Source organism: Canis aureus, chromosome 8, assembly GCF_053574225.1.
Source record: "Canis aureus isolate CA01 chromosome 8, VMU_Caureus_v.1.0, whole genome shotgun sequence".
Lineage (NCBI taxonomy): Eukaryota > Metazoa > Chordata > Mammalia > Carnivora > Canidae > Canis > Canis aureus.
This window is the reverse complement of record NC_135618.1, coordinates 1,946,304-1,967,746: the sequence shown is the minus strand read 5'-3', so window position 1 is coordinate 1,967,746 and position 21,443 is coordinate 1,946,304. Positions and strand designations below refer to the sequence as shown.

The following is a 21,443-nucleotide window of genomic DNA, read 5'->3' as shown; positions in this document are numbered from 1 at the left end:
CTGCTTGGAAAAACCATGATAACTTTGAAAACAAAAATTGTTATAGTCATCATGATTCATGCCTTTATTCCATAAATACTTTTTGGTTCCCTACTAAGTGCCAGGCACTTTTTCCAGACATATAAAATATCATTGCCCTCATGGAACTTACATTCTAGTGGGGAAGACATATTAAATACATAATCAATAAATAATTTCAAAGAGTGAGATGAGCTGTGAAGAAAATAAAGCAGGAAAGGTAAGAGTGATGGGACAGGAATGTGGAGCCATCTTAAGGAGAATAGCCAGGAGATGATATTTCAAATGCTCAAGTGGCATTTTAGCAGAAATATGAATAATGTAAAAGATCATGCAACAGACAAAAAGAAAAATGGGAAAATTATGCCAGCCCCTAAAGTCAGCGATTTTAAATGCCCTAAGGATAAATGGATCCTTATAAAATCAAGAAACAATAAGATGGCATAAGGATAGACACACAGATCAATGAAATAAAATTGAGAGTCCAAAAATAAACCCTAACCTTTTATGGTCAGTTCATTTTCAAGGTAAAAGGTCCAAGGTAATTCAATGAGAAAAGAACAATCTTTTCAACAAATGGTACAGGGACAATTGAGTATCCACATGCAAAATAATGATTTTTACCCTGTCTCACACCATAAATAAAAATGAACTCAAACTAAATCAGGGACTGAAATGTAAGAGCTGAAACTAAAATAACCTAGAAGAAATAAGAATAAGTCTTTATGATCTTCAGTTAGGCAACGATTTCATAGATATGAAAACAAATGTGATAAAAGAGATGACTGATTTTATAAAAATTAAAAACTTTAGTGTTTCAAAGGACACTACAAAGAAAGTGAAGACAACCCATGGAGTGGGAAAAAATATTTGCAATTTATATATATGATTAGGGTCTTATATTCACAATATATGAACAACCCTTAAAGTTCAGTAATTGAAAATCCAAATAACCTAATTTAAAAATGGGCAGGGCCACCTGAGTGGCTCAGTCAGCTGAGCGTTTGACTCTTGGTTTTGGCTCAGGTCACGATCTCGGGATCAATCCGAGCCCTACTGTACTCAGGGTGGAGTCTGCTACAGATTCTCTCTTCCTATTCCTCCTGCTCTCTCTCTCTCTCCACCCTCCCTAAGATAAATGAATAAATAAATTCTTAAAAAAAAACACCTAAAAACATGGGCAAAGAATCTTAATAGGCTTTTATCTAAAGAAGACATATGAATGGCTAATAAATGTATGGAAAGACACTCAACATCATTAGTCATTAAAGAAATATATATGAAAATCATTACGGTATACTACTTCATAGGGTGGCTATAGTAAAAAAGATAGACAATGGTGAGAGTGTGAAGAAATTAGAATACTCCTTCATTGCTGGTGGGAATATAGTATGCGGCAGCCCCTTTATTTACTTATTATTTAAATTCAATTAATTGACATATAGTGTATTATTAGTTTCAGAGGTAGAGCTCAGGGATTCGTCATTTATAGCACCCAGTGCTCATTCCATCACGTGGCCTCCTTAATGCCCATCACCTGTTACCCCGTCCCCCAACTACCCTCCCCTCCAGCGACCCTCAGTTTATTCCCTATGATTAAGAGTTTCTTATGGTTTGTCTTCCTCTCTGATTTCATCTTATTTTTCCCTCCCTTCCTCTATGTTCCTGTTTTGTTTCTTAAATTCCACATATGAGTGAGATCGTATATAATTTTCTGACTGACATATTTCACTCAGCCTAATACCCTCTAGTTACATCTACATTGTCGCATATGGCAAGATTTCATTTTCTGATGGCTGAGTGATATTCCGCTGTGTATAGACCACCCCTTCTTTATCCATCATCTGCCAGTGGACATCTGGGCTCTTTCCACAGTTTGGCTGTTGTGGACACTGCTGCTCTAAACATTGGGGTGCAGGGATCCCTTCAGATCACTACATTTGTATCTTTGGAGAAAATACCTAGAACAGTTGCTGGGTCGTAGGGCAGGTCTATTTTTAACTTCTTGAGGACCCTCCACACAGTTTTCCAGAGTGGCTGCCCCAGTGTGCATTCCTACCAACAGCGCAGGAGGGGGGCTCCCCTTTCTCCACATCCTCTCCAGCATCTGTTGTTTCCTGTCTTGTTCATTTTGGCCATTCTGACCGGTGTGAGGTGGTGTCTCATTGTGGTTTTGATTTGTATTTACTGATGTGGCAGCTACTTTAGACAAGGGTTTAGAAGCTTCTCAAAATGACGAACATAATTACCATTTAACCAAGTGATTTGATTCCTCAGTAACCTCCCAGGAGAAATGCAAACATAATCTGCATTGAGACTTACGTATGAGTGTTTATAACAATATTATTCATAAGGCCCCAAAGTGGTAATAATCCAAAGGTACATAACCTGATGGATAAACAGTTGTGGTATAGCCATACGATGGATTGTTACTTGGCAATTCAAAGGAATGGATTAGCACGCTTAGCACATTATGCTAATTTCAATTTCAGTCACAGATTTCAGTCAGTCACTAAAAAACTCACATATTTTATGGTCTCATTTATATTAAATACCCAGGATAGGCAAATGTGTAGAGACATGAAGTAGATGAGTGATTGTCTAGGGCTGGGGGCAAATAAAGGAAAGGGGGTGTGGGAATGACTATTAATAAGTAAAAAGTTCCTTTTTGGAATAATGAAAATGTTTAAAAATCACATGATGGTAATGGTTGTGTAATTGTATAAATATACAAAACCCACTGAATTGTATACTTCAACAGATGAACTTTAAGATGTGTAGATTTTATCAGTACGGTTAACAACAATAACAACAGCAACAATGAGTTCAGCATTACTAGAGAAAAATATGTAAAGGAAAAGTAGAAAGAGAGGAGGCGGCGGCCAGATCTGTAGGGACTTTATGCCATAGTAAGGATGTATATGATTTCAGAAATTTTGAAGCCACTAGGGCTTTTTAAACAGAAGAGTGACATGATCTGATTTATATAATGACATGGTATGATAATACATAATATGTAATATATTAAACATATCATTATATATAATAATCATTATATATTATATTATAATTTATTATATAATCATTATATATTGTTATATAAGGCAGTTATATGTAATATATAACAATATAATAATATAGTAATACAATCAAATACACAAATGTTAATATTCAAGAATAATTAAATTTTTTACTCTTCTACTTCCATACTTTTTTTTTGTTGTTGTGAATTACAGATGCAAGTCCAACTCAAAGTACTAATTAAGTCTTTTGAAAAGACATAACTAAATAGAGTGATGAATAAAATCCTCTGATGTACCATTATCTAGATCTTTCAGAAAAAATTAGCCAACTCCGGAACAGAAATTCATATGCTTTTTTGTCTGTAAATAAATTATAAAGGTCATTCATTTCATTTCCTTCATTTTACACTTAAGGAAACCAAGAAGATCATACATATATTTAGTGGAGCACCGAGAGAGTCCTTCTGTTCCTACTATAGTGTTTACCGAATTCTACTATTTGGCTGCACAGAACTTCGAAAGTCAATTCATAGATTTTGTGGTGTTGAGTTACACATTACTTGTTTCAAACTGTGGATTATAACTTCAGAGTTGGAGCATTATTTTGGTTCCCAAAGAACAAAATTCTAAAGGGAAAGTATTTATAAATAGCAACACTCTAAGTGGAGTAGAATGAGGTTATGGGAGTTCCCTGAAATCAATTGAGTAAAAAACATATATTAAAATCATTTTAATATCTATTTTCTAACCATCCTTATCAAATAATTGCCTATTAATTTAAAAATCCATAATTTAAATAAAAAAATCTCCAAGTTTTTATTCTTCTGTCAAACATTCAGAATAATGTTTTCTTCCCTTGGCCTCTACAGAGGAAAGCCTCACCTTTGTGAGCTCTTGGGGAAGCTCACCAGAGCATCTAATCCAGAGAAATGTCTGAAATCTTGTCTTTTCGCCAACTGTCCTCTGTGTATTATTAAATATGAAAGTGATTTTCTTCTAAGGCAGATTGGGAGGGTTTTGGAGTTTTGTTTTCCGTCGAATATTATAGATGCAGGTCACTTGTATGACTCACAAAGACTAATTCTAAGGTAATTCAAGTATAATCAGTTCTCTCTCAGGGACATACTCAGGAAGAGTCAGAAGACAACCATGGGGCTCCTGCCATTCTGATACGAAGGTTAATTAGTGGGTGTTCTCCTCCCGTCTGGGGCAGACGCGGACTCAAGGGTCTATGTTTCCACCGCTTACTACTTCAGCGTGAGCTCGCTGCTGACTTCGGTGCCTGGCTCTAGTGCAGCAGGCTGCAGCATATGGTGCAGTAGACTCAAGACCCTCGATTCTAAGGCCAGCTCAGCTTCTAGATGGTTGTGTGACCACAGGCAAGACAGCCCACTTCTATGCAGCTTACGTCTCTACTCAATAAAACAGACACGGCTCTATCCGTATCACATCCTTATGCATGGGATCAAGTCAATTAATATATGAAAGGGTTTTGAGATGTTTGGAGCATCATGTTGATGTCTTTCCTTCCTACTTCTGCTTTCGTATCTGTATGTTCCACGTGTATAAACATATGTTGTCATGGAGTATACATTTGCAAAAAAGAAACACCAAGTTGGTGTTAGTTTTTTTAAAAAATTTTTAGCAAATTATGAACAAGTTATGAATCAAATAAGTGATAAATAACAATATATTATTCACCTGGTAAATTAAATTGTTGAGTTAGACAGTATACCTATATTGTCTCTTAGCCTTGGCTACACAATGGAATCACTTGGGTAGTTTCAAAAGTCCCATTAACCAGGTCTCATCCAGACTAATGAAATCAATTTCTCTGGGGTTGAGGCCAAGGCATCAGTGTTTTTTAAAGGCCCTGAGTAGATTCTAATGTATGGTTGAGGTTGAGAACAACTGATACACAGTATTGCATCGTGAAGGGGAGGATAAGGCGCATAAAGATCTTTGCTTGGACTAGGAAACCAAGGAAAGAGCTGATAGGAGAAACACGAGGACTAAGGAACAGGAGGGCTAAGAGGTTTTTTTTTTTTTTATGTGGAGTGGGATCAGGCCTTCACTTTCTGGCTTTCCTCAGTTCACTACTTAATATAACTCTGACTCTAATCCTTTATTATGTTCGCCAATAGTCAAAATGGTTTGTGCATTAAAATCTCTTTTTAAAGTTTAATCCCCTCAAAATGAATTTCAAGTAACATGCACATGGTTTTGTGTTGTAGATGATTTGTTAAAAAGAACATCATTATTAGAAATCAGATTTCTGGGGACACCTGGGTGGCTCAGTGGTTGAGCATCTGCCTTCAGCTCAGGGTTGTGATCCGGGAGCCTGGGATTGTGTCCCACATCGGGCTCCCTGCAGGGAGCCTGCTTCTCCCGCTGCCTGTGTCCCTGCCTCTCTCTGTTTCTCATGAATAAATAAAATCTTATAAAAAACTCAGATTTCTAGTATAGAAATTAGTACCTTGAATCTGAGTAGCACTTTATGGCTTAAAAATTACTTCCATATATTTAATTCTAGAGTTGAAAACTGTCTAAATCAAAACTGATTTGATATTTAATGCTGGTGAAAAAATACACATGTAAACCTAAGTGCATCAAGTTAGAATTGTTAGGCATCTTGCCCTGTTTTATTGTGATGGGTGGTTTGAAAGTTGAGATATCTCATTGAGAAGGAACAACAAAGTTTGCTAAGTGCTTCTTTATGGCTAAACAAAGTTAAGAACTCTGGCTAGGCAAAAAATGACATTCATTTTAATTCAATGCCGTCAGTGGTGGCACTCATTATAGATGTTCATTGGCGTATGGAACTTGTCCTAATCAGGTTAGAAATGCATTAGTTCTTTGGATCACATTAGGAGATACAGAGATTATGCTTTTGTTAACAATAAAATTTTTCACTTGTTTAGTACTTTTTGCTTTCCAAAGCATTGGAATTTTTCATGTGAGTTCAAGACCACGCTCTACCTGCATAAGACAGTTCTGGAAGTCTGAATTGTAGCCAAAACAGATTTAGTTAATATTACTTGACAAGAAGTAGACACTGAGGCCACAGCAGGTAAGTGTCTGAGATCATGTGGTTAATTTAATGGTAAGATTGGAACACAAAACTTTGGTTTTGGGTCAGAGAAACACTAGGGCTAAAATTCCAGCTTGACCACTTATAACTTTTACAAGTTACTTATTTTCTCTGCGCCTTGATTTCTTCATTTGTAAAAAAAGGAAAAAGAAAAGATTTTTGTGATGACTAAATGGAACATTATGTGTAAACAGGACCAGCTATGTAAGTAGCGGTGCCCAATGAAAACATGACACTCCCTGTTCAATGACTGTTACTAATCCCAAGTTGGCAACAGCAGAGCACTAAGCCAAGTGTGGGGTCCTTCTAAACATAGGACCTTGTGCAACTGCACCGTCACACACCCCTGAAGCCACGCCTGTGTCAGTATTTACAGCACATGTACTGTAGAGTCCTCTCTCCTTATCTGCAGTTTTGCTTTCCATGGTTTCCATCACCCTGGTCAACTGCGGTCTGGAAGCGGATGATCCTCTTTCTAATTAGTCTTCAGAAGGTCACTAGTAGCCTGACGCTGTATCACAAAGCTTACGTCATCCACCTCACTTCATCTCATCATGTAGGCATTTTATCATCTCCCATCACCACGAGAAGGGTGAGGACAAGATATTTTGAGAGGCAGAAACCACATTAACATAACTTTTATGGCAGCATATTGTCATAATAGTTCCATTTTATTATTTAGTATTGTTAATCTCTTACTGCACTTAATATATGAAATAAACTTTATCATAGGTTTGTATGCATAGGAAAAAACAGCATATGAGAGCTCAATGTTACCCATGGTTCCACGCATTCACTGGGGGCCTCGGAATATATCCCCTGTGAATAAGGCGGGACCAGGGTACACACTAGAGCATGGCAGCCGCTCAATGTATGGTAACTGTTGTCCTTTCTTCGATTTCATTCAGACCACTTTTCCCTAAATTCAAAAATGTTTAAGTGTATATTTTTTTCAACTATAGCATTGTAATAAGTGATAACTTTTTTAAAAAAGTAAAATCTCCGAACTTTAATAGAAATTAGTGTGTTTCATCATGCTGTGTACCTCCCTGTACCATGTTTATGTTTACTTGCACCTAAAGGTTATGAATGATTTAGGTTTTTTTCATATTGAGCAAATAGGTCTTCCTCAACTTACAATGGGATGGTGGCCCAATAAACTCATCATAAGTTGAAAATATTATAAGTCAAAAATGCATGTAATGCACCTAACTACTGAAATCATCGCTTAGCCTAGCCTACTTTATATGTGCTCAGAACACTTACATTAGCCTACAGTTGGACAAAATCACCTAGCGCGGGGCCTGTTTTACAATAAAGTGTTGAATTATCTCATGAGATTTATTGGCTACTGTACTAAAAGTGAGAAACAGAACAGCTGCAAGGGTACAGGATGTTGTAAGTGCGTTGGTGTTTACCCTGTGATTCCACTAGCCCACGAACACGAATTTTGATCTCAAAATCCAAAATTCGAAGTATGGCTTTTACTGAACGTGTATTGCTTTGGCACCATCGTAAAGTTTAAAAATCTTAGTCAAGCCTCTGTAAGCTGCAAAACGTCTGCACTTGACCAAATTAACATCCTTGTGATCATTTAGGAGAACTCTGTTTTTCTCTTTATGGCTCTTTTATTGCAGCACTAGAAATGCCTTATTAAAACAGAGTGTCTTGATTTATAGGACTGAAACCCACATTAGAAATTTTCAGTTACTTCTTTGGTCTTTGCACTTCGATCACTACCCTATAATTTTCATGTGAAACTGTACAGCTACAAAATATTTTAAAGATCTCTATTTTTCCCTTTTGCTAACTATGGGATAAAAGCCTTTAAAGTGTGCATGCACACACACACATATTGAAGAGGTCTGAGTTTTCAAAAGAAATATAACTTACGAAAATAAAAAAATACATGGAATATTTTCATTATAATGTGACATCCATAACCTTCAGTCTCTCTCTCTCTCTCTCTCTCTTTGGTTTTATTTTGCTTTACTTGCTTTTCTGTTTGTAGATTAGGGAGGTTGGGACTGATAATGATAAAGTTCCCTCCAATATTTTAATTCTTAAAATGCTGTATTTCTATTTCTTCTATTTTCTATGTCTGTACTTGCAGTGCCAAACTTACTGTGCATGTCTGTAGAATTGCATTATTTAACTCTTAAGAAAACTTTTTTCTTTTTTAACATTTTATTTATTTATTCATGAAAGACACAGAGAGAGAGGCAGAGACCCAGGCAGAGGGAGAAGCAGGCTCCACGTGGGGAGCCTGATGTGGGACTCGATCCTGGGATCCCCGGGTCATGCCCTGAGCTGAAGGCAGACGCTCAACCACTGAGCATCTAGGGGCCCCTGAATGTTTCGGTTTGTACCTTCCAGTTTGAAAGGCACGTGATGTTGGAGCTGTGGATCAAAACACCTGTCAGGGATGGCAAATACCTTCTCTAAAGAATCATAGTGTTGTAAGTTTAATAAGTATGTAAACTCTGGCCTTTAGTAATCCTCTCATGGTCAACCTATACAATTTATGTATTCTTGAGAAATAATGTAAAAAAGGCCTTTAAATTTAGAGTGCTCAGAATAACTGCATGCTAATACTAGGCGTATTGTTCAAAGTAGGTGAAACAGGATATTGATCTCAGTGGATTTTTAAATGTGCTGATTCTGTGCAAAAAAAAAAAAAATCATGTAGCTACTAATAGGAATAAGGAAATCCAAGAACTGCATTGAGTTTTATGATATTTGTTGGGGGAGGGAATATGAATAATTTTTAACCTTTTAGGTGCCTGTAGTAAAGCATAATTTAGAACTTTATTAACTTTTAAGAATCTCTGGAGACGTTAAAAACCTCATATCATTACTTGATTATAAGCACGTGTCTGATTTATTTACCTTAAATCCAACACTTGACCTAGATCACAGCAGGACGGGAAGAAAACTATCTTTAAAAAAAAGCTTATGATTCTGAAGATGACTAATACCTAATCTCAGCCTTAAGAAAGGTATTAAGAAACAGAGGCAATGTCTAGAGCAGCTGGGATCCAAATAACAAATGGCTTTTAACAGTGTAAAGGAAAAAACTGGAGAATGAAGGTAATGTCCGAGATGTTTAGAAAATAAGGCAGGGTGATATGTGAAGCTTGAAGTAGGCAATAATAAAATGAAATCTTATAAAACGTATTAAGGAGTTAGAGAAGTCAGTAGGAGCTATGCCTATTTGTCTGAAGAATGAAATAAGAGAAATTAATTTTGTGAGAGTATGAAGATCTTAATGTCTTACTTTCTAAGCATAATATAATTCAACAGATAAGATCCTATTCGGTTTTCTGGTTCCAAGGAAGAAAAATACATTCTATAATGGAAAAGTAAATCCTAATTTTAGATAGGTCAGAAGAGCAGCAATTTTTTTTGCTACATGGATTTTATCAGTAGTTTTTGGAGCATTTCAGAAACATTTCCCTTCTAACTGCTCTTTATCATTTTCTTTGTAGCAAAGCTTTATCTTTGTCTTATTCAACAATCAAAAGATAGGACTTTTCAAAAAGGTTTCCACAAATAGTCTACTTTTCACATTGTCCAGAGGCCTTCGTAAATACACCTTGCCCACTGAAGCTCTGTAACATTCAAAAGCCATGCTATAGCACTAAATTAGAGGTGAAAGTGAGCGGGAGAAGGTGTAGGGTCAACCAGAAAAATTCCTAATTCTTCAGTTTCTCCTGATGTGAATGAGCATTTTACCAACTATTAATTTTCGTATGTTGTAGTGTTGAACCAGTGAAAATAATGACAAAACCCCTACAAAGAATGCTCTGCTCCGTTCAACATGGTGACAGCAATAATTTGTCCCAGACTCCATGAGTGGTGTGTGTGTGTGTGTGTGTGTGTGTGGACGTGAACCATGGATTCCCTGGACTTCCTTGAACATTTCCTAAGAATTCATCAATGATAAAAAGTCTTCTCACCTGCTCCGGATATCCATCCATACTTCTTTGCCCTTTAGTTTGAATTAAGCACCGTCCAGGCTGAGGTCCCCGGGTGGCCTGTGAAGAGGGGATCTGAATAGGCAATGGTGACTGAAATTGCTGGATGGTCACTTTGTTTATATTTCCCTCATATGGCTGCTGCTCCCGGCTACGATGCTGAAGGCTTTGGGACCCCATCAAAGTCTGGATGTGGCTACCTGCCTGTGGAGAAGATCATTTGTTAGATGCAGATTGGTAGGAATGAAAGATGTGATGAAAGTAGAACACACGTACAGAATACCTCTCCGGTAGAGTGGCATCCTCGGGCTCTCGGCCACTGCTGGAAGGATAATGAAAGCACAGCGAGCGTCTGCCTACTGTGGCTCGTGAAAATGCTAATATTGGAGTAAGGTCGCATGAAATACGTGTGTAGTCATCTGGTGTCTTGCTCAAGATTATTTTATCCCCCATTTTAAGAGACCAAATTCTCTCTGAAAAATCTCGAGAACAAAAAGAAGTCGCAACTTTTAAAAATAAAGTGGAGTGCTATCTGGTATTTTAGTTTTAATGACAGCAGGGAGAGATACAAGAAGGGGATATCAGGAGGAGAAGGACACAGCCTGGTTCCTGAATCTGAAGCAAAAGAACCAAAGTGTGTATATTCCCTTACGTCACAGGCGCAGAGTGAGCTTGTCCAGGTCAGGGTGCTATTGACTCAGGTTCTGCATTATTAAAGCAAGAGTATGGTTTGGGGAATCTTTCAGTCACCTTGAAAATGATCCATGTGGCAAATTCCTGTAACTGTAGCTCATGGAGGGACTAGGTGTGAAAAGGTCTTCAACGTGAGCTCTGTCTGTAGATCTTCTCATCGTGAGCTTCGTTAGTACCTCGTTTAAAGCGATAATGATCATTTCTCAATTCTTCAGGGTGGCTCTTGGAGGGAGAGGGCACGCTCACTTTGGTCTCCTATCTCCAAATGATATGGTGCCCACCACCGTTCCTTGCTCACTCTGATTTTCTCACCTGTGTTCTAGCCTACTTGATATCTCCTCCACTGAGCAGGCAGTTCTGCTTGTGGGCTGGTAACCCAGAACGTGCCTTTTACGATTATGTATGGTTTAACATGGAGGTCTAACATGGGAAGAGAATGCTCATCATTAATACTTTTAAACATATGTTTTACTGCTATGCTCGGTACTTCATCTATTTCTATGGAAGCATCTGAAGGGTTCCTTCCTGCATTCATTTTCTTTCTTGTTGATCTTTTAAGGGTAGATCATTTGAAATTCAAAAGTGAATTTCACCTTGGAATTCATTAGCTAGGGAAGCCTGTGAATTTTTCTATGTGTAACCAATTTGTGATTCACTAGTGGGGGAAGTCTGACTAACCAAGATTTTTGATTAAAAAGTCAGATTGGAGGAATAAAGGAAGAATTAAATATGCATTCATGGAAGATATTAGTTTGAATTTTTAAAAGTTCTTAAAAAAAAGTAACATTAAGAGACATAAGGAAATGACAGCGAACACAGAAAATCATTTGGGGAAGATGGGAGGCACATTGCTTGGTTCCAAACAAGAGGTGATTTCAGTGAAGAAAATACTCAAAATTATTAGTTGGCAATACATATGGCAAAGTAAACAACCATTTGATTATATTTTTAGGTACCCAACTGGTTGTCTTGTTATCATGGACAATTTTTTACATTTAGAAACAGTAAAAATATTTCAGTCATGAGAAATTGGAGGAAAAGATGCAGAAAAGAGACTCAGGCTATACTAGCACAATGTGAAAATCATTACCAATCCAACACTATCCAACACAGCTAACCAGAAATGGCAAAGCTATAACATCATAAACACAACTGAGATAACTTCATAAAAGGCAAATGTATCTTTCTTTCTTCCAGAAATCTAGATGCCCTTCTCAGAAATCTGAATGAAAGGAGATGTCGCACCTTTGAGAGCTATTCTAGGTGACTGAACACCCTCCTGGCCCAGGTTTTCCCCTTAGTTTGATTCTCTCCTACCTCCATGGAATTTTATGTTCTCTTGTTTGGTAGGAGAGGAAAACCGTGATAAAACATATGACATTTTGAGCTGCTATACTCTGAATGAACTCCCTGGCATGCTAGGTTATATAGTTAAAGACCATGATTTCCTGGAGTTTGAAACACTGATGATGTAGACCTACTAAAGCTGACTAGCCTGGCTATAGAACAATAAATTGATTTACACTTAAATCTGTTTGTCTTAAGTCAGTGCTTGAGCCAGTGGAAAAGAGGAAAACCAGCAGATTAATCAAAAGTCATCATGTAGACAAGCAAAGAATTATAACACCCAGAAAAACTTAGAGGGATCCAGAAATCACTTTAGGTCCATCGATGCATAATCTACATGAGAAAATCAGTTAGGACCACGTAGCAATCCCTCATTGATTAGAATATTCTGGTAATGGTCTATCCAAGGGTGAAGACCTGATTGCATAGAACTATGATAGTGTGTAGACTTATTTTTTCTGGTTTATTTTTTCCCTCTGATGGAACCGTTGGAGCCCAGGATTATGCTTTGATTTGGAAGTCCTCGAAGGCAAGCACCATATCCTACTTACCATCTCTAATGACTGGCATAGTAACTGGTGTTTAATAAATAATGGCTACTATCGAAACACTAGGTGTTAAACCTATCTTGCACATATTACCTCCTTTTGTCTTTACAACAGCATTAGAGGTGAACTAGTATGAATTATTACTAACATATTTTACTAATAAGGAAACTAAGGCCTGGAGATGTTAAGTAGCTTTCCCAAGTAATTTTCACTACTGGTAAACTGACAGGATCAGGATTTGAACCAAGGCATACTATTAAAGATCATGCTCTCAAACACAAAATTATACTGTAATCCCCCAAATAGACTCTCTCCCCCTCATAGTTGAACTGTGAATTGAAGAGGAACCATGAAAAGGAACAAAAGGATCAGATCGTAGGGTATATTAAATTTCTTTAGCAGCTCTTTAATTTGCCAAAGGGCCATCCCAACTTATTGAATCAGGTCTGTGATCTATTTTAGATCCTATGGATGTGACTTAGAGCATTATAGTTAAGCAAATAAATGCATTTAGTAATCTTTCCATGATTATGAAGTGAAGAAGCTTATGTTCTCAGTTTGGTAAAACATCAAGTGGGCATGGAAGGAATGTGCTGTAAAATGATTCTGTTTCCATCAGTATTGTTCTTTCACTCTCTACTGGGGCTACAGTGAATGGGGATGGGGAGTGACAGCTTTAGAAAGCCAAGAATTAACACTTAATTTTGTGTGAAGTTAAGCAAACATCAATGACAAGATATCTAAAGGGACAATTATGGTGTTGGAGGAACTGTAAAGAGAAAGTTTTTATTGACAGGCACAAAGGCTTAAGAAAGGTAATGAGGATGCTCATGATGAAGTACAAAGGGCTAATGAAAATGTAGCAAATGTCAGAGGCTGCATTTGTTCAAGCAGAGGGTTAGCTCTGAGAACACTGACTCATACTGAAGGGGAATTTGAACATAAAGGTTTTTGTAAAGACTGGGCTACACACGTGGAATAATAAAAAGAAATAGAGAAGATTTGACATTTATTTGAACTTTCAGGGGGAGGTTGGACAAAATAACATGTATTTGAGGGGAATAATGATGAAATATAGTGTTTTCAAGTTGACCCAAAAAACATACTGTCAAAATTTATAGAGGAAAAACTCCAATATCCATAGGACCCAAGAAAACATTAATGTCAACACCACAGAAAAGAAATATTGATTTGATACCAAATGGCACTGTTCATGCAAAATTCAGCCCACAGTTCATCAGGCTTATTATGTAGAAATTTAAAGTGCTTGGGAGGCTTTGTATGATATAAAATAAATTAGTTTCTCTCTGCAACAATGCTTTGGTTCACACTATTCTCTTAGAAAAGTCTTAGAAAAGACTGTTAGACTGAGAAGTGTATTACCCAATTTGGTCATCTGTTTTACGAGCCATCTTGGCTCTTGAACCACTTGGGGTTACTTCCAAAAATCAAACACAGCTTCAAAGGATGACGGTTTATGCCACTGAGAATATTCAAATGGACACAATTCATTCTCTCAAATTAAGTCCCATAGAGTTCAAAAAATGTTTGGGAGCAGTGTCAACAATACAGAATCATCTACAAAGGATAACTCAGTAACTGATTTCAAGGAACCAGTGACACTCATTTAAATGAGTCAGTTTCAGTAATTTTGTAAAACATCATCATCAACAAAATAGTCCAATTACCTTCTATTTATATTATGTGTTCTATAGTGATTTTTCTAGTTTTAAAAATCTAGGCAGTTGGACTTCTGCTTCCAGGTAGATGGACTAGACATACTGTTCCCTATTCCCTCCAAGAACAACTAAAACCTTGGACATTTTATGTAAATAAATATAAGGAAACTCTGGAAAGAAGACAGAAGAAAGCAGATCAACTACAGACATGGAGACGACGTAACAACATGGCAGTGAATTTCTTGAGTTTTATTTTTGTGTCATATAGTCCAGACTTGGGGTTGAGGAAGTGGGCAGCCTGAAAATGCCAACAGATGCAGAAAAGAAAAGCCCCAACAGAAGCTTTCCCTCCTTAGCCAAAGGACCAGAAAATGGGCAGCCCAGCAAGATAGAAGACTTTTAGACGATGACAATTCTACTATAACTAAACACCATGGAAAAAACTGACCTCACCCTGACAGTGCCAGTGACAGCCAAGTGTGGAGCCTAGAGATCTAGCCTTATAAAGATGTAACAAAGCACCACCACTCATGCTGGGGTGGTGTTCAAGAAAGCCAAGTGAGATGACACTGCATTCAGCCCCATCTGCCTGTAGCAAGTCTTCCCCCAGCCGAAGGATGCTGATGGAGACTACAGAAGGAGCCTGGGTTTCCACTCCCACCCAGCAGGAATGAGGCAACTATCTTGGCAATAATATGATTAGAGAGGACCCCATAGAGGGTCGGGACCTTCTCTATTACTCAGTGAAGCTACCCCCACTGAGTTTTCAGTGGAGACTATCTGGGGAGATAGAAATTTCTTCCTCAACAGTAACAAGAAGACTTTGCCTTAAGTGTCAGTGGAGACTGAATGAGAAAATTGGACTTTTCCTTCCCTGGCCAGAATGAGGCAGTGCCCTGTTCTTCTCCAATTGGAGTGGTGTCAGGGGAAGCCAGCTAAACAGAAGGTTTAAGTACAAAGCAGATTTTATAACATTATATGAAAATATCCAGGTTTCAATCATACCAAGAACCAGGAAAACATAAAACTGGATGGAAAAAGATAATCAGGAAATACCAACACTGAGAAGACAGAGATGTTAGCATTATTTGACAAAGATTTTAAAATAGCCATTAAAAGAAATTCTTCAATGAACAATTATGCATATGCTTAAAACAAATAAGAAAAAATAGAAACCCTAGAAAAAGTATAAAGTCTTAGCAAAGGAACAGAAGATATTAAGAAGAAACAAATGGCAATTTTAGAGCTTGAAAATATAGTAACTGGAAAGCTCAGTCGATGGGCTTAACAGCAGATTGTAAAAAAACAAAGGAAACAAACAGTAAACTAAAAGATAGGGCAACAGAAATAATCCAGTATGAATAACAGAGAGAAAACACACTGAAACAAAATGAACAAACTATTAGGGACCTATGAGACCATACAAAACTTCTAACAATCATATTGAAAGGAGAGGAGAAAGAGAATGCGGCTGAAACCCAAAGAAAACCATTCATAGACACATAATTAAGCTTCTGAAAAATAAAGACAAAAAAATGTCTTAAAGGCAGCCGAGAATAATGACATCTTACGAATGAAGAAGACAATTCAAATGACAGCAGATGTCTCATCAAAAACCATGGAGAAAGGAAAGAGATGGCACAATATTTTTCCAATGTTGAAGGAAAAGAATAGTCAACCTAAAATTCTATACCAGTGAGAATGTTCTTCAGCAATAAAAGGGAAATTGAGACATTCTCAGATGAAGACAAATGAAGATTTGTTACCACCAGATCTGTCCTAATATAATGGCCAAAGGAAGTTCTCTAAATAAAAAGGAAATAATAAAAGAAGAAGCCTTGGAATATTAGGAAGGAAGAAAGTACATGGCAAATAATATATGCGTAAATATAATGTACTTTCTTTCTCTTCTTGAATTTTTAAAGTTATGTGTGTCGATTGAAGTATGACTATGGCACTATCTGTGGTGGTTTTAAATGTACATAGAGGAAATGTCTGACAATTATAACGAAGAGGGTAAAGTGAAACAGAGAAGATTTCTACATTTCACTTGAACCATTAAGTGATGACACAAGCAGACTCTTGTAATCTATGTATATACAGTGTAATAGCAGGAGCAACCATTTAGAAAGCTACACAAAGAGATTTACTAGAAACACCATACATAAATAAAAATGAATTCTAAAAAATATCCAAATAACACATAGGAAGCAGGTCAGAGAAGATGAGAGAAGAAGAAGATGAAGAAGAAGATAGAAGGAGGAGGAGGAGGAGAAGGGAAGAAAAGAGAAAGAAAGAGAGGGAGAGAGCGAGCGAGTGAGCGAGCAAACAGAAAAAAAAATAAGATTAAAGTGTAAACCTTAGGGACACCTGGGTGACTCCGTCCATTAAGCGTTTGCCTTCAGTGCAGGTCATGATCCCAGGGGCCTGGGAGCAAGCGAGGCATTGGGCTCCCTGCTCAACAGGGAGCCTGCTTCTATCTCCACCCACCCCCCCCGCTCATGTCCACTCTCTCAAATAAATAAATAAAATCTTTAAGAAAAGTAAACCTTCATGGGTCAATTCTTAAGTGCAAGGAGACTAAATGCATAAATTAAAAGATCTCTCCCCCATTTATCACTGGACAGAGGGGATTAAAGAACATTATTCAACTATATGCAGACATTATTTCAAATATAACAATATTTGGCAGATAAAAATATTGCCCCAAAAGTAAAAGGATTTAAAAATATATGTCATGTCCTAATATTAGATAAAATCGATTTCAGAGCAGAGAAAATATACTAAAGAGAGGGAGGATTATTACATTATGAAAAAAAGAGTCAGTTCACTGAGAGGACATAGCAGTCTTAAATGTGTACACAGCAAACAACAGAGCTGCAAATACATAGAGTAAAATTGATAGAACTTAAAAAGAAATAAACAAACCCACAATTATAGTTGATCACAACACTCGTGTCTCAACACTTGATAGACTACACTAAAAATCAGCAAGAATATAGAACGCAGCGATACCATCAACAAACCAGACCTAATCGTCAGTATAGACCCCTCTACCTGATAGCAGAAGAATACACAGTATCTTCAAGTTCCCACAGAATATTTACTAAGAATGTATCCTGGACAGAACACAAATCTCAATAAATTTAAATGAATTGAAATAATAGAGAATGTATTCTTCAACCAAAATAGGATCACACTAAAAATCAATGACAGAGAGATAAAACTATCTGAATCCTTGGAAACTAATCAATGAAGTTCTAAATAATCCATGGGTCAAAGAGGTCTCGAGGGAAATAAAATCATACATTGAACTGAATGTAAATAAAAATATGGCACAGAAACATTGGTGAACACAGCTAAAGCAGTGCAAAGAGGAAAATTTATGACCCTAAATGGATGTACTAGAAAAGGAGAAGCCTCAAATCAATAAATAAGATCCTATATCAAGAGCTTAGGGAAAGAAGAGCTACATAAGCCCAAAGCAATCAGAAAGATGGATATAATGAAAAGAGCAGAAATTAATGAAATACAAAGTGAGTAACAGACAAAACAGATGGAAAGAGCTGCTTCTTTGAAAAGATAAAAAAAATGCTTCTAGCAAGACTGAAAAAGAAAAAAAAAGAAGATACAAATTACTAAAATTAGGAACGAAGAATGGAATATCGTTACAGATCCTGTAAACATCCTAAGACTAATACTGTAATACTACAAATAACTACACTTATAAATTTGACAATGCACATGAAACAGGCCACTTTCTTGAAAAAACTCAAACTATCATAATTCATCCAATATGAAACAGATAATTTGAATAGCCTGGTAACTATCCAGATCAGAATCTATAATTTAAAAACTTTCGGGGAAAGAAATCTCCGGGTCCAGATGGTTATGCTGAAGAATTCTACGCACGTTTAAACGACAACAATCAGGCGCTTAGGTGGCTCAGTCAGTTAAGCTTCAGACTCTTGGTTTCAGCTCAGGTTACGACCTCATGGGTCATAAGATGGAGCCTTACATTGGGCTCCACCCTCAGTGTGGAGTCTGCTTGAGATTCTCTCTTTTCCTCACCTTTTGGCCCTGCTGCCTGTGTTCTCTCTCCCTCAAATAAATAAGTCAATCTTAAAAAAAAAAAAAGAATTAACATAAATTCTACATTCTTCACCAGAAAATAGAAGAGGAAGGAACACTGCCCAATTTATTTTATGAAACAAATATTGCCCCAATAACAAAAGCAGACAAGGACAGTACCAAAAAAAAAAAAAAAAAGAAAGAAAGAAAAAAAAAAACACCAACAAAGTAAACTACAATGATAAATGCAAAAACTCTTAAGAAAACACTGGCAAATAGAATTCAGCAACATAAAAACAAGATACATACACCATGACCAAGTGGGGCATAGTCCAGTGATTCAAAGCTTGCTCTGTATTTCAAAATCAACCAATGCAATGTACCATGTTAATGGGCTACAGAAGTAAAATCGTTATGATCCTATCAATGAAAGCAGAATAAATTTGACAAAATTCAGCACCCATTCATAATAAAAACTCCCAGAGGTATGGAAACGGAGGGGAACTTCCCCAACCTGATAAAAAAACACTTACAAAAAACTTACAGCTAACATAATACTTAATGTTGTAAAACTGAATACTTCCTCCCTAAGATGAAGACCAGGCACAGATGTCCACACTCGCCACTCTTTTTCAACATAGTGTTGGAAGTTCTAGTCAATAGAATAGGGTGAGAAAAGAAATAAAAGCCATACAGATTGAAAAGGAAGAAATTAACCGTCCTTATTTGCATATGACATGATTGTCTACATTGAAAATCAAAAGAATTAACAAAAATAAATTCCTAGAACTAACCAGTGGGTTAAGCAAGTTTGTAGGATACAAGTTCAAATGTATTTACATATGTTAGCACAGACGTGAACATCAAAATTTCAAGCAACACCATGTACAATAAAAAAAAAAAAAGTGAAATTCTTAGGTGTAAATCAAATGAAGCTTGCACAGCACCTACATTCTGAAAACTACACAATGCTGATGAAAGACATCAAGAAGATTTAAATAAATGAAGGCATATTTATGGATTGGAAGATTTAGCATAGTAAAGATGTCATTTTCTCCAAATTGATATGCAGGTTTAACAAATTCCTATAAAAATCCCTGTAAGATTTTTCTTTCATTTTCATTCAAAAATTTATATCAAAAGGCAATGAAACTAGAATAACTATTATGACTTTTGGAAAAGAAGAAGAAAATAGGAAGAATAAGCCTGATTTCAAGATTATTATAGTTACAGTAATCAGGACTCTGTGGTATTGGCAGGGGGACTGACAGGTAGATAAATGGCACAGTGCAGAGAACCCATAAACAGACTGACAAAAATCTGCCCAGATGATTTTTGGCAAAGGTGCAAAAGCAATCTAATGAAGGAAAGATAGCCTTTTCAACCAACGGTGCTGGCACAAGTGGACATTCATAGGCAAAAATAAATGGACCGTGACCTGCATCTCACACCTGATATAAATAAAAATCAGCTCAAAATAGATCACAGACGTAAAGATAAAACATCGAGAATGGAAAGCAAACCAAAGAGTTTGAGAAAAGATTGGCAAATCACGTAGCTGACAAGAACTGCATCAAGGAGAAAGACCTCAAAACGCATAAGTAAGAAACTAAGTAATGCACTTGGAATGATGTTGAAAGATACGAAGGGGCATTTCGCCAAAGACAATACAGATGGCAGCAAACTGCACCTGGAAGGATATTCACCATCATCAGCTATTAGAGAACCTAATGCCACAGTGAGACATCACTACAGACGTGTCGGACTGCCTAGATAAAACAGAGTGACCCCAACAAATGCTGAGGACGATGAGGGGAGACCGGATCACTGAGACGCTGCTGCTGCAAAGAGAAAATGGTAGAGCCATTCTGGAAACGTATTTGGCAGTTTCTTAAAAAAAACTAAATAATGAAAGTACCATATATGTATGATTCAGCAGTTCCTTTCCTGGACATTGATCCTAGACGTCAGACTTACAGTCAGACGAAATCCTGGCCATGAATGTTTGGCACAATTTTCTTCATAACAGGCTCAAACCAGAAACAACCCAGGTTTCCTTCAGGGGGTGCACAGGTAAGCAAACGGAGGCATCCATACCATGACATACTAATCAGCGAGGAAAGGGAAGAAACTATCAACACACATGATGACGTGAACAAATCTTCAGAAAATTATGCTGAGTAAAAGAGCTAATCCCCAAAGATTACACACTGTAGGGTTCCAATTGTATGGCATTCTTAAAATGACAAAATTATAGAAATGAGGGGGGGTTGTAGAAATGCCAGGAGTTAACTTAAAAAATAATAGAGGAAGTACAGATAGCACAGTCTTTGGAGTCCGATGACTCTGGGTTTTATTTCTCGTTCTATCACTTTTGGGGTTATGCGGTCATACGCAAGTTACCTAAGCCCTCTGCTTATCATGTGAAAACTGTAGACAACGACAACCGCCTCACAGAATATTGTGAGGATTGAAGAAGATAATGTAATAAATTGAGCATATTGTTTGGTGCATAGTAAGGACTCCGTAATTGCAATGAGAATAAAAAGCTCCCTGCTAAATAAAGGTCTGATTGTTCTTTGGACATGGCAATGAATAATCATCCCAAAGAACTGTTTTTAAAGCTGTTGCGATTAATTAATGACCATTTGCATTAGAAATCGCTCCTAAAAGTTAGCCAATAATTAACAGTCTCACTCAAATAACCATGCTTCGCCAGTTCAAAGTCAATGAACCCCTAAATATTCCAACTTCTAAAAATCCACCAATCCTTGAACTCCATGCTTTCCCCAGACTCCAGTTTAGTCAGAAATCTCTGTGCCTTACAAGTTCTTTGCTAGCAAGCAGTAAATTAGGCATTTTGTTTCAGATGTTGAGAAATGGCCTCTTTTATGGAGAATAGCACATACAAATTTAAAAAACACAGTCTGGGATGCCTGGGTGGCTCAGCAGTTGAGCGTCTGCCTTCAGCCCAGGGTGTGATCCTCTATGTCTCT

The 21,443-nt window shown here is 37.1% G+C and overlaps 1 protein-coding gene and 1 long non-coding RNA gene across 17 annotated transcripts in view; one reads left to right on the top strand and one right to left on the bottom strand.

The window, feature by feature from the left end:
• Positions 1-21,443, bottom strand: part of LRRC7 (leucine rich repeat containing 7) — a 495,471-nt gene that overhangs the window by 35,783 nt on the left and 438,245 nt on the right. For 8 of the 9 annotated variants that reach the window (XM_077904997.1, XM_077904996.1, XM_077904999.1 and 5 more), the window contains one exon: positions 10,092-10,313. In XM_077904997.1, the coding sequence (XP_077761123.1) occupies positions 10,092-10,313 (222 nt within the window). Of the gene's footprint in view, positions 1-10,091; positions 10,314-21,443 lie in introns of those variants that run through there. The other variant, XR_013384059.1, reaches the window with a different exon arrangement.
• LOC144318260 (uncharacterized) overlaps positions 1-21,443 on the top strand; it is a 79,127-nt gene that overhangs the window by 41,757 nt on the left and 15,927 nt on the right. The window lies entirely within an intron of this gene.